This window comes from Gallinula chloropus, assembly GCF_964237585.1.
Source record: "Gallinula chloropus genome assembly, chromosome: 2".
NCBI lineage: Eukaryota > Metazoa > Chordata > Aves > Gruiformes > Rallidae > Gallinula > Gallinula chloropus.
This window is the reverse complement of record NC_140086.1, coordinates 75,005,599-75,019,448: the sequence shown is the minus strand read 5'-3', so window position 1 is coordinate 75,019,448 and position 13,850 is coordinate 75,005,599. Positions and strand designations below refer to the sequence as shown.

Genomic DNA, 13,850 nt, shown 5'->3' with positions numbered 1-13,850 from the left:
AACTTCCTGGCAAATTAATCTCTGTCAGGTAGACATCAAAATAGGGTAGTTTTTTTCTTGTGTTATCTGAGCATTGCAACACAAAAGAGCACAGAAATTAAACTACAGTTATGACCTGTGCAATGCAGGCTCTAAAAAGCAACGTACAATGCCAAACCTGGAAACCAAACATATGAACTGAAGCAGCAAAGGAAGCTGTGAACATATTCTCATTAAATCTTGCTTCTATCAAAGGCCTGAGTCAACCTATCAAATAAATCCCGTTAGTACCAAAGCAAAAGCCTAGATACAGACCCTGTGAACTACTACTGGACTTTTGCCTCTCCTTCAGGGATTTTTCTTCTGTCTACAATTCACTGTGGATTTGTTTAACAGCAGGAACTGTTTGTTTAAAACCTCAGGTGTGCTTGATATTTTCTTTTTCCAAAAGCAGTTAAAACCTCTTACTTTTCTAAAGAAAAATTAATCCCAAACAAGAAAAAAAGCATTGGAGAAGGAAAGAGTATGTTTTTCTTTTCCCTTTATCTCGTTCAATTCTGTTTAATTGAAGAAGTAGAAAAGTTCTGAGAGCCTGTTCTTATGTGTTTGCTCCTTACTTAAGACTACACTAGAAAAAAAAAAGTATTTTGAAATAAACTCCAGGCAAAAAAAAAAAACAAATAACTTTGAGAGGGAGAGCTGGGACTCTGCACCATAATCAACCATCTCACTTCTGTGAAAAGCACAAGAGTGTTTTTTCACCAGGCTTTTAGCCAAAGATAGCTCGCCCATATTAATAACATATTTGTATTCTGGGAGAAATCCAGCCTAGGGGTCTGAGCTATAGAGGCCGGTCACCTGCAGCTCTGATCAACTTCAGTGGGAAGTAGATGTCTCTGTAGATCAGAATTTACTGGAACAGAAATTCAGCCTCAGGATAAAATGAGACTTTTAAAAAAGAAATTTAATTTACAGAGAGAAATGTGACTGTTTAGGGCAGTGGCAAGCTGCTACATAAGGATGTCCCCAAAGGCCCCATCCGGTGTTTGATGGAGTAGTGGCAAGAGCGTGTACTATTGTGGTTTAAACTCATATAAATTGTTAGTCTCTTTAATTAAAAACAGCAACAACAAAAAAACACAACACCAAATCACAATTGGAAGTGATTGATTTCCAATGGATACAGGAAGAAAATGAAATTCCAGCAGAATATGAGGCATAAAAGAGCAAATGATATGATATCTCCAGTGCTAAGGTTCACAGTTCTTTCAATGATCTTTATGTAGAAGTGATTGGTGAAAAACAAAAACTAATTTCTTGAATAAAAGTTCTATAACTCATCCCAATAGTGCATGAAAATTGTAAATGTGCAAATAAACACCTGTTCTTGAATCTGTCAGGAAAAAGACATTTAAGCGAAGCCTTGTAATAAAAGGAAGACAAAAGATGACATGAGGAAGAAAGAATTGTAATTGCCTAAGTTTCAGAAATCAAACAGCTAGTGAAAGAAAGCTCATTTCAATGTCAACACCCAGATTGCTTTCTCAGCTGATAGCTTTTTTGGAGAAAACTGATGGGGGCTGAACTGTGATTAGAAACCATGTAAAAATACCAGGCAGTGTTTTTAGGGCGTGCTAAGGGCTGCATTTTCAGAATCCATGGGCACTCATTTGTTTCCACTACAACACTGACTGTCACATTTTTCAGAGCAGTTCAGTGCCCAGTAGGCTGAGATCCTCTGACAAACAGGCTCCTTGCTATTGTCGTCACTTGCTTGCTTAGCAAGAACTGTGGAAAGACTTGAAGGTACCAGATGCATTGATCTTCCCCTTTCTTCTTCTCTATTGCCACTGCTGTTCTGAATCAGAACCTGAGGTATAGCTCTGTATGAAATTACCAAACTGGTTCAGCAGACTGAATCTGCTTTAGGAGTCAGTAATCGTGTTAAAGCCTCATTAATTTTAATAATGGGGGGAAGGAAGGACCTATTTCAAAAACCTTTGAAGACAAGAGTTTTACACCCTGTGAGGATTACCAAGTGAGGGCTGGGTGGTTCAAGCAAATGAATTTACAGCTTATTCAATTTAATATCCTTATATGTCTCCAAAACCCCCCATTTTACCCCTAGAGTAAGAATGCAACTTTATTTTTTTTTTTAGCAGGAATTTTTTGGCAGTTCTCAATCTGTGACCTCTCATAAATACAAGTTAAATACAATTTGCAGAAGTAGGGACTGACATGTTAGAGCACAAGGCCCTATACATATGAAAATTTATTTGGGTCATTTTTATGGAATATTATCTAGTTAGCGTTAGATTTCACACAGATACTAGAAGAAAACACATCTCAAATCCAACCTGTTTCTAAGCTCTGGGCTGAACTGTAGACCAGCATTTAGAGGACATTTGCTTACTCCTTACTGCCTTGACAATGGTAGTGACTTTTTCCTGGCTTCTTCTCCAAAAAATGTTTCATATGGATAAAGCTGAGTGGTATCAAGTGAGAATTTGATCACCAGTAGCCTGGCGGTTAGGGTATTATAATGGGAAAGTAGGACTAGGGATTTAAATGTCCCCAGGAAGGGGTGAGAGGCAACTTGTAGCTCTGCATGCTCTTTGGTCCTGGAGCTACTGGTCGCTAGTGTCACAGGGGAGCTTTGGGAGCATCTAAGCTGTCACCTTCTTCACTGATCTTGTAACCACCTGATCTGAAATGTCAATTTTCTACCACGTAATAACCTGCAATAACTCCCATGCAGTTTGGGTTGCCAGGGTCATCGTGGTGTTCCCTGTAATCTTCCTCCAACAAATAGTAAACTCAACCAGCATCATCAACTTGCATTCATTATCACAATTACAGAACGCTTCTATTTCTTTCATGTTAGACCTTGTACCATGGTACTTAAGCACCCTGCTTGCAACAGTGGTCCTAAGGACATCAGTATGTCAAGGCCTGGCGGTAACACCTGAACAAGGTACCAAGATTTTGCATGAACAAGCACCCAAATTTTTGTTCACATTTAGGGGATGTAGCTATTCAGCTGTGAACTCAGTATCTTACCAGGAAATAAAGTCAGTGTGGACTAGTAAATGTAGCATTGAGAAGGGAAGACGAGAGAGAACCAGACGCTTCACACTAACTTCCCAGCTCAGTAACTGACCTGCTCTCCTTTCACTCCTTCTCCAGTCACTGGAGTATGTTCACTTTTAGGGATACCAGCCAATTCATTAAGTGTTTGTGCGGTGCCCGTATATACTGGGGACTCAGTTTTTTCTGGGGTGTCTAGGTCCTGTCTGCAAACACAGAAAGAAGTATTTTTTTTTTGGCCTATTTTCCACCGCAAGTTCCAGCCCAAAGATGGTGTATGCTGACATTTTTTTCCCTCTGGTCTCACAGCTCAGAGCCTAAATCACGATTTCTGAGCCATGTAACTTTCTTCATTAAAGAGAAATCTGTATCACCAGGCTCCGCTATTGCACAGGTCCTGAATGTAATCATCTCCAGTAATTAGATCTAAAGACAGAACACTTGGGAATCTGCAATTCATGAAACTTTCAATATGTTACAAATCATAATTTGCCCAGTTTTTAAAATGATGACACTATCAAATGTATATGAATTAATTTAAAGGCCTCACCGGGGCTTTAATTTAAAAAGAGCAACAAAATAATCCATTGCTTACCTGGCACTGTATCAGAGGCACTTGCTAAGGGACATGGGGACTTCTGCAGTAATGTAGGGAAGGGTAATGATAGAGAAGCAAAAGGATTTGAACACCAAAATTAGCAGAATTTTCATACAGATTGGTGTCTTTAAATCAGCTATCTCCAGCAGCCATGGTGTAAGCTCTACGTGTCTAGTGTAGCCTGGGCATTTACATAGGCACTGCCTCACATGGAGTCGTCTGCAGCAAGGGACGAGGTCACAGCACATCTTCGGTGCAACGGTGTAAGGTTGTTCTCTCCCAATCCACCTCTTTTTGTGAAGCTTTAAGAATTCAATTCCTTTGTCAAGTTTGGTTGAACTTAGCCAGCAGGTTCAAAAAGTAAGGAGAGCAGCGGGATGAGATTTGTATGCATTATGCATGAAGTGTCATTGCAAAGGCTTCAATTTTTACAAACTGGGTAGTAACAGTGAGAGGAAAGGAGAGCAAGAATAGGAAGAAATTGAAGATGTGTTCCGGAAAGATTGTCACTGAAGGCTTTGTATCTAGGGGTTTATGGTCAGTAAGTTCTGGAGAAGTCTGCAAAGTGTTATATTGTGGGATCAGATGTCTGGTGGTTACACTCCAGTTCTATAAAAGATGGAAAGAACACAGGCTTTTGCATACATACTGTGAATTCCTTAACTTTTAAATTCTTCACTTGGAAAATTTAATCTCCATATATGTTTCATCATCAGCTTCACCACCAGCAACAAAAAAACGTGAAAAAATGGTTTACTTGTGATATGAAGCATTTTAAAAGTTTGATAATGCAAAAAATATAGAAGACATCTTAAGATTATTTTTAAGGGTCTGCCTTTGTAGGAGGTAAGATTTCATTATTACCAACCATGCAGTAAATGTTTTTACACTTGAGTATTTGAATATGAATGTCTTTTTAAAAATTTTATCAGAGAGACATATGTATACATATGTGTGTATACACACACACATGCTTTGTCCGGAAAAAAATCTGTGGTTTTTTTCAAGTAATGTAAAGAAAAACAAACACTCAACAGTACAATTTCTGTTATGGAAGTTTTAAAGAAAATTAGAAAATGGAACTAAATATCGGTGTGAATTACAGTGCTGAATCACTTTTGACAATAATAGCTTTTATTTTTCCCTGTATTTTTGTAGAATCATAGAAACACAGACTGGTTTGGATTTGAAGGACCTCCAGAGATCATCGGGTCCAACCCCTCTGCCAAAGCAGGTTCCCTGGGACAGGTCGCACAGGGAGGTGTCCAGATGGGTCTTGAATATCTCCAGAGAAGGAGATTCCACAACCCCCTTGGGCAGCCTGTGCCAGGGCTCTGTCACCTTCACTGTGTAGTTCTTCCTCGCGTTGGTGCGGAACTTCCTGTGCTCCAACTTGCAGCCATTGCTCCTTGTCGTGTCCCCACAGACCACTGAAAAGAGGCTGGACATTTCCCCCTGCATCCCATACTTAAGATATTTATAAACATTAATCAGATCCCCTCTTAGCCTTCTTTTCTCAAGGGTGAACAGCCCCAGTTCTTTCAGCCAGCGTATATTTCCCTCTCTCTTTCATGGGCCTGGACAGGGAGCGTCACTGAGGTGGAATACTTGCATTAGAGTCACCTCACGGCTGACACGGGAGAGAAGCTGATCTCACCAAAGGGTGAGCTTTTCTGAGTTGGTTTAAACAAAATTTGTCTTCTTTCCCATGTTTTGGAACAAGTCTTATTATGAATGCTCTAACTTCAGGATATTTTAAATCTTAAAAATATTAAGTATTTTATTTCTATAATATTCACATTTTGCTGAATAATGAGAGAAATCATAAGCTAAAACAGTTCTTAGTACATCAACCTTTAGCAGCAAAAATCTCATTTAAAAGATGTTTCATAAATTTATGACTTCTAAAGATGGTCTACAGATGCCTGTGGCAGTGATGTGCCTGCCTGTGGCAGGGAGGTTGGAACTCTATGAATTTTAGGGTCCCTTCCAACCCAGACCATTCTATGATTCTATGTTTTGACTTTGTACTACAAGAAATATAGAAAATGTAAAAAGAAAATAAAGATCATTATTTATTAGCCAGCATATATACTGTGGTTCACAGAAGTAGAGAGTCCTTGTACTGAAGAACCTAAACTCTAAGTGACAGAAGGTGTTTAAAGTTTTGTTTTCACGCACGTAAAGCAGAAAAAAATAATGTTGTAACATATCGTTATACGTGATAAACTGAATAATTTAAAAGCAATTAATGAGGACACAATTGTAGCTACAGCTTGTGTAATACTTCAGTACCTATTTACCAGTCAACTAGAAAGACAGCTGACTGGTGAAAGAAGTAGGAACTGGAGCAGTTCATGTTTGGTATCCTTTGACAAGTGGCATATGGAAAATAGAAGAAATAAAAATGAAAAGATAAAAGCTAACCTAGTTCAAAAATAGTTATGGAAGCTTGCATTTTTTGGGGGGGGGGGGGGAGTGTGGAGGGTGGGCAGGTTTTTTTAGAGTTGTTTAAACTGCTTATTTATAATCCAGCTTTTCAAATACACATGATTTGTTAGAGTAATATGTACCTTGGCTTCATTTCTTTGTCTTCAGACTGACTGCTATTCGAAGGCCTTATTTTATACGGCTGGACTAATACTATTGCACAAATTGCTACCTTTCGAAGGCTGTGATGTGAACCTGCCTGAACAACTGCCACTTTAGCACCGCAATAAAAAAAATACCTTTCATATAACAACTCTCTTCCTTTGAGGAGGAATAATGAAACGAAGCAAAATAAAAAGCCACAACCATCCATTTTCCCAGAGGAGTTGTGTTTTGGGGACGTTTTCTCCCCTCTCAACTTCCTGCAGTTTCACAGAATCACATAAGGGTAGGGGTTGGAAGGGACTTCTGGAGATCATCTAGTCCAACCTCCCTGCCAGAGCAGGATCACCGACATTGGGTCACACAGGAATGCATCCAGGTGGGTCTTGAATGTCTCCAGAGGAGACTCCCCAACCTCTCTGGGCAGCCTGTGCCAGTGCTCCATCACCCTCACAGTAAAGAATTTCCTCCTTGTGTTTAGGTGGAACTTCCTATATTCAAGTTTGTGCCCACTGCCTCTTGTCCTGTCACTGGGCAGCACTGAAAAAAGACTGGCCCCTGAAACCCACTCCTCAAGTATTTATAAGCATTGATAAGATGCTCTTCAATAGGCTAAAAAGTACCAAGTCCCTCAGCCTCTCATCATAAGAGAGATGTTCTAGCCTCCTAATCATCTTTGTAGCCCTTTTTTGTGCACTCTCCGGTAGCTCCCTGTCCTTCTTGCACCAGGGAGCCCAGAACTGCACACAGTATTTCAGACGAGGCCTCACCAGTGCAGAGTAGAGGGGGAGGAAAACATCCTTCAGAGCTGCTGAGCTGAGCTGGACACACACGGTGTGTCCTTCTGCTGGGCTGTTCCCCCAAGCATGCCTTAACCTCACTGTGGGCTCAGCAGACAACTGGACACCCAAAGCCACCCTTGCTACCATGTGGAGTTTTCTAAACATCCCCCAGCTCCCCAGTTGCAATGGGAGGGGGGTCTTCTCCTTCTCGCCCCCACCCTTCACCTGCCCTGCCTTGCCTGACGACTCCGGCTTCCATGGAGCTTCCTCCTCTTTTCTCTCCCTGTCTTCTTACTGAAGACAGGGGACAGACACTATGGGATACATCTTTTTCTTCTTCTTTTTTACTAGGAAAGATGGGGCACATTCCCTGCATGAGATCATGTGAAGGGATGAGTGCATGAGGTGACGCCCTGGTGCGTGGAGGCTGCATGCCTATACTGGGACATGCGTATATCCCCACTTATCCTCATCCAGGCTAAACATGGTTGTCTTCAGTGCTCTTAGAAGTCCAGATGAAGTGTCTGTAGAGCTGTTAAGGCCTTGGGCTTATATTGGTTTTAACCAGGCAGATAACTGATTTTAACTTGCTAAAAAATACATCCTACATTTGGGTTCCCATCATTCAAGGGATGATGGGCAGGATGATGACCAAGGCTACTCTCAAATAATATTTTCCAAAATTCAGCATGGATTCTCACTGTCTTGGGTATGGTCTAATGGAGATGGTCATCACACCAGTTTAACTTCAGTCATTCCTTGCCAGAACCATTTTAGTTTCAGCTACTGAGTTTCTTTTTTTGGTTTACAGTCAACTGCTTCCTAGTAACATTAAGCCAATTCCAAGCAAAATTAAGCTAAAACCAGTGTAGACCTTCTTGTGCATGGCAGCTCTGACTCAGCTAATGAAAAGTTCTCGTCAGACAGACAAGACCCAGAAGAGTCTTGAATGGGATGCAGAATCTGATTCTCATTCAGAGACACATTTGTCCTTGCTGCTGTTCCCTAGGGGGAAAGCAGAGTGGGGAAAACCAGACCCATGGTTCTTAATGCCATATTTATTCCACGAATAAACAGAACAACTTCAGTTTCCAGGGCTATGTTATAACAGGAGTATAAAACTCACATGAAAGAAATTGCTAAAAGCAGTCTTGAAGTAATAGATTCTTGTATTTTTCTCTTCTGCTTGTTAAGAACTCACACTGATGGCAACACCGCCTTATTTCTCACATATCTGCTGTTTGGCTGTTCGGACCATGGCCAATTTGATACCACGACACTAATGAAGCAGTCATTTTTCAGTTCTGCAAGGGTCCTAATGTCAGGTACCATTCATTACTTAATCTATCTGTGAGTCCGAGTATAACAGAGGGTGAAGTCCAATGAGAAATCTAGAAAAAGGAATGAAGGTGTTTAACTTCCCAAGAAGGCTAAGATGAGTTTGTTGCTATGAAAGTGCTCTGAGGCTTTTGCCCTTCTCGTTACACAGCAGCATCTTGAACCTCCAGCCCTGACTGATCTGTGTGCCATGTAATTAGATCTGGGAGAGGCAAAGCTCGCACAAAGGGAGTCCTGCATGCCGAAGATGTCAGATTTTGTAGCAAGGTTTCACCTGGGAGCAGGTGAAAATGTCAGATCCATAAATTGGCTTTTCTCTCTTCTTTATCACGGAAGTCGTGTCGCCTTCCCAATTCCCCCATTCCCTCCTGCCTTGCTCTAGCCACAGCTAGCTGCAAAGCTTACATGCTCCCAAACGCAAACTAAGGATGGTCATTCCAGTTGCTCTTCCAGAATTAGCGAGGCGGCGTACTGGGTGCTCACCCATTGGCAGGGGTAAAGCTACGTGAGGCATATAGCTACTGCTTTTAGAAAAGGCAAAGGTTCCAATTCTTTATTCAGGGGTAATGAAATGATAATGGCAGGCAAAAACTTCTTAATGATCATTAGTCAGGTAGCAGGAAAGGTGTAGCTTAACTCTTTAAGGCTTAGTCTAGAAATCCCAGAGCAATCTGGAATTTCATTTTACTAGCGCAGCCTGCAGAAACATGTGATGACTTTGTATCCTTCCAAACATTAATCATCTATTTTAAAGTTTCAGAAGATCAAACCATTATTTGGCTGGTGAATATCTGACTGACAGATACAAGACGGCGTCAATAGAAAAAATTCTGTAAACTAGACAGGACTCAGAGCCGTTCATAGCGAGAAGTCAGCAGCCAAAAGAGTTTAGCACCTGCATCATCCCGTGGAGGAGTTTAAGTGTCTGGGTTTTCACAAATAACAGGCCCTTATGAAGGTACTTAACAGTGGAACATTAGTATCCAGCGGATGTTCATTGCTCTCCTCAGTACCCATATTGCAGTGCTACCATTTTAATGAAGGAGAGAAAATAATGATTCTGAACATTTTTACCTAGCCAAAAAACTTCAGTTAGGGTGCTGTGGGAGATCCAGCCCCAGCCATGGGTAGCACACAGCAGGCTCCTAAAGAGCCGCTGCGGCAGAAGGGTTAGTGCAGCTGGGGCTGCTTGGGAACATCTGTAAAGCAAAACTCACGGAAGATTATGTCGGTACGTCAGCTAATGCGGATTAAAAACAAATACACACATAAATAAATAACCTTTGGGGTTCCGAGCCCTTGCTCAGCTCCAGAAGGAAAGCGTCGCGCTTAAAGATCATTCGCTACTTTTTCTTCGGCGTTCCTGTCCCAGCAGCCTGACACCTGGGCATCACTGCTACAACGGACCCCTCTGCCCTTTTCCAGTACCAAGAAGTATTCGGGGGAAACACGCCACTTGTTTCGACACAGAAGCGCCCGGGGGCCGTTCGAAAGCCGGAGCAGAGACTGCACGCGGTGAATGGAACCCCGCGTCACTGCTGGGAAAGGCCGGCAGGACGGAGTTACAGCGGAGCAATCTGGCGCTGCGGCGTGGGCAGCGCCGGGCGCGACCTGCCCCGATTAAACGCCGCTTAGCAGCCGCGGCCCGCGCTCGGCAATAGCGCGGGGCTGCAGCCGAGCCCCGCGGGAGTGCGGGGCCGCGCGGGGCGGTGCTGGCCGGGCACCTGCGCTCCCCTCCGGAGGGAGGCGGCGGGTACGCGCCTTACGCAACGAGCGGGGAGAGCGCCCATCCCCGCCGCATCGAGCCGCAGTCGTTGCGCGGGTACGGAGCTCCCATCCCGGGCTGGTGCCTTTTTACACCGGCAAAAGTTTCAGCCGTCGGCGTGCGGGACAGAGCCCGGGCCAGCCCGCGTTGCCCCGCTCGCCCTCCCGCCCCGAGAGGCACCCCCCCCCCCCCTTCCCGGCGGCGCCGAGGCGCCCGGAGCGAGCCCGCAGCCCGGCGCTGCGGGCGCGTAGCTTTGCCACCCCGCACACACTCACAACCCCCCCGGCTCCCCATACACACACCCCCGGCCGGCGGGGAGGGGCGGACAGGGCCGCTGCGCGGCCGTGCCAGGCGCTGCAGCTCCCCCCCCGGCGAGCGGCGAGTCCCCTCCCCTGCCCTGCCCTGCGCCCGGCCCGGTGGCAGAGGGAGGGGACGCCCCGTCCTGCCCCGTCGCCGCCGCCCCCGGGTCGGGAGCGCACGGCCGCCATGTGAGAGAAACGGGGACCGCGGCGGAGCCCGCCCCCGGGGCGGCGGGGCCGGATCGGCTGGACGCCGGCGCTGCGGTGCGGGCTTTGCAGGTCCGCGGCGGCGGGCGGGCAGCAAGGAGCCGGCGCTGTCCGGCCGGCCGGCCGCGGCCCCGCCATGGGAGCCGGGCGGGGGGCGAGGCTCGCCGCTCCGAGTCGTCGGCGGGGCTGAGCCCGTCTCCGGCGCAGGTAGGGAGGCGCCGGGCCACGGGGTTAAGGCTGTGGGGCCGGGGAAGGGGTTGGTCCCGCCTCCCCCCAACCCCACCGGGAGGGGGTCGGGCGGCGCTGCCCGGCCCGCCGGAAAGTTTGGGCGGGCGGCACGGCGCCCGGGCTCCCCCGCTGCGGCCGGGCAGCGCGCTGCCCCGCGGTGCTGCCGCCGCCGGCGAGGGCCGGGGGGAGAGGGGGAGGGATGCACGGGCGGGCAGAGAGGGAAGGCTTTTAAATGGCTTTGAGGAGCGGTACCTCAGAGGTGCGGCCGTGCCGGGAGGCTGGAGCGCCTTTCCTTGCCGCGGCCGGAGTAGTGTACGTATTGTGGGTCTGGGGTTTTGGTTTCTCTTTCCCCTATTTAACGTGCAGTGTTTTAAGGACAGGAGCCGGGGGTGCTGCTGAACTCCTGGAAGATATGGGTTAAATTGACCCTTTGGCTGCGGAAACTCAGCGGCTGTGCTGTGCCTTTAAAACAGGGGGAGAAAGAGGTGGTCTGTGCTCGTTTAGGTAGTTCGGAGGAGAGGTAATTCGGCTTTACTCGCTGTGATATGCTTGGCTTTACTTGTCTTTTAAAGAAATGTACTCACGGGTAGGTATGAAAGAAAAACCCAACCGAACAGCACACTTCAGGCTGAATAAGAGGTTAATGGAAATCATCGTGCATGCAGTCAGCAAATAGGACTCAGTTGGTTGGTTTCTGTTCCGGACTCTGCTGTGTTTTGGGGATCTCTGTTTAATTCAGCGTCCGTCCTCTTCACGTGTTGTCGTCTGGAAGGAAAAATAGCCCCCACACGTTCTGCTTTCTTTGCATGCCCCTGTCTTTGCCGGTCCTAACTCCCCAGAGTTCTGCGTGGTGCTCTCACGGAGCCGAAGATGCCCGGTCCGTGTCCAGAGTGCTGCTATTTATAAGACTTGGCAGAGCGGGGGAGGAGGAGGAGGGATGCAGCAGCAGGCAGTTGTTTGCCTTTTGCATAAACTACCGAGGCAGGTTGCATATTGTTTGAGATGTTGCATCGGTGGAGGCGTGGGGGGGTAGGGGGGGGGAGGGAGAAGTGCAGAAGCTGAAGCGTTCCTAATCCTTTCTCTTCCTAGGGACTGTGGATCTGTGAAGCGCTTCCCTCCGATGTGAATGCAGTGTCCCCTGTGGGATGCAGTAGGTGATGCCCAGCTCTACTGCAATGGCAATTGGAGCTCTCTCTAGTTCGCTTCTCGTAACCTGCTGCCTCATGGTTGCCCTCTGTAGCTCCACCATACCTGTACAAAAGCTGGCCAAGGCTCAAGACAAACAGGAGATAAAGGCAAGCCAGGAAAAGAGGGACCACACATCGACAAGGGACAGCCAGACAGGCCCGGGGAAAATGAATGAGATCGGCAGGAGCGGGAGGGAGGAGGGCAGCAGGGACTGGAAGAGCAAAGGAAACAGGAACTACTCGAACAAGGAGTCTTGGACTAAGCAGAAGCAGGCTTGGAACAGCCAGGGAACGAGCAGTAAATCCGGGAGCATCCAAGTGCAAGAGCAAAGGGACGCTGCTCCCGAGGAACCTCAGGTGGTTGAAGATTCGTCTCTCCCAGAAGCTGTTGCGAGCGTCACTCCTGAGCCTCCGGAGGAGTACGCCTACCCGGACTATCGTGGGAAAGGCTGCGTGGATGAGAGCGGCTTCGTCTATGCCATCGGGGAGAAGTTTGCGCCGGGCCCCTCTGCTTGCCCCTGCCTCTGCACCGAGGAGGGCCCGCTGTGCATTCAGCCCGAGTGCCCCAGGCTCCACCCTCGCTGCGTCCATGTGGACACCACGCAGTGCTGCCCGCAGTGCAAGGAGAGGAAGAACTACTGCGAGTTCCGAGGGAAAACCTACCAGACCCTGGAGGAGTTCATGGTAAGGGAGGAAGCCAAAAGCTGTTTCACGGGGTCCTTCTGTCATTTAAAGGGGTGCTACGTTCGTCAGGTGCTTTCTCGTGTTGATACAACCTCTGCAGTGCTGTAAAATACTCCCCTTAAATGTGACCTTTCTTGCTCTGTGGTGCTGTAACATTTTTAAACAAGGAGGCTGGTCTTTATTAATTCCTTTGGTATTTACAGTAAAAAGTGTTCCTTGAAAGGATGCTACTTGGTGGTGATGTGGATTTTATGAGAATTTCCAGCATGACATTTGTTTCCTTATTGAACTGTTAACTGTGAAACTTCTTCCTTGCAGGGATCCAGCTGGGGTTTTTTTTTTTTCTAGTAATCAGCCTGTGATGATACCTTTTTTCCAAACAGCCACTTTCTTTTCATTTTTAACCATTTAAACTGTGCTGACATGGTGGTGAAATGCTTGCTTGCTTTCTGAGGACTGTGGGCCTTCCTTTTAATAGTAGCATTCTTTGCAGTCTGAATTCCAGTCATACCTAAACGATGGACTTGAAAAGCTTTGAGTTTAGGGAAGCCTTTTTAGAATAGGGTCTCTTTAGGTGCACTGAAAAGTTTTGGAGTTGGGGTAATTCGCTAGCTGCTCTCCTTGCATTTTTCCCTTGAGTATTTTATCCTGGCTGAGATTTCAGAGCAGGCTCTAAGAGCAGCTAGTGGGTACAGGGCTGGTTCAAAACCCACTTCTGAACAAACCAGCACTTTTTTTGAGGTGAATATGTTGAGGGGAGTACAAAATCCAGTTCAGGGTTCTGGCAGGTTGGAGAAAAAGAAAATCTCTTTTGTGAAAACTGTAAACAAGTTGCCAACTCTGCTTTCTGTGGTGCTTGTGTGTTCTTGGAAACTTAACTTTGATTTATAAACTTCTTGAGAAATAAATAAGCAAAGAAGCAGAACTACTCTTTCCAGAATAAATCCATGTATCCCCTTATTCTCTTCAGGGGTAGATTGTCAGTGATTTTTTTCAGAGCATGACAGAAAGCATCATACCATCCTTGCTTTTTCCATACCACCCTCATAGATTGCATTCAGCTTTGGGATGGCAGTTCTCTACTCAAAAGAGGGAGAAGGTACT

The 13,850-nt window shown here is 46.2% G+C and overlaps 1 protein-coding gene across 1 annotated transcript in view; it reads left to right on the top strand.

Moving 5' to 3' along the window:
- Positions 1-12,032: 12,032 nt before the first annotated feature.
- Positions 12,033-13,850, top strand: part of VWC2 (von Willebrand factor C domain containing 2) — a gene marked incomplete at its 5' end in the record, with an annotated part of 53,742 nt that continues 51,924 nt past the window's right edge. Inside the window, one exon of the mRNA XM_084260894.1 lies at positions 12,033-12,746. Within this exon, the coding sequence (XP_084117020.1) occupies positions 12,033-12,746 (714 nt within the window). The remainder of the gene's footprint in view (positions 12,747-13,850) is intronic.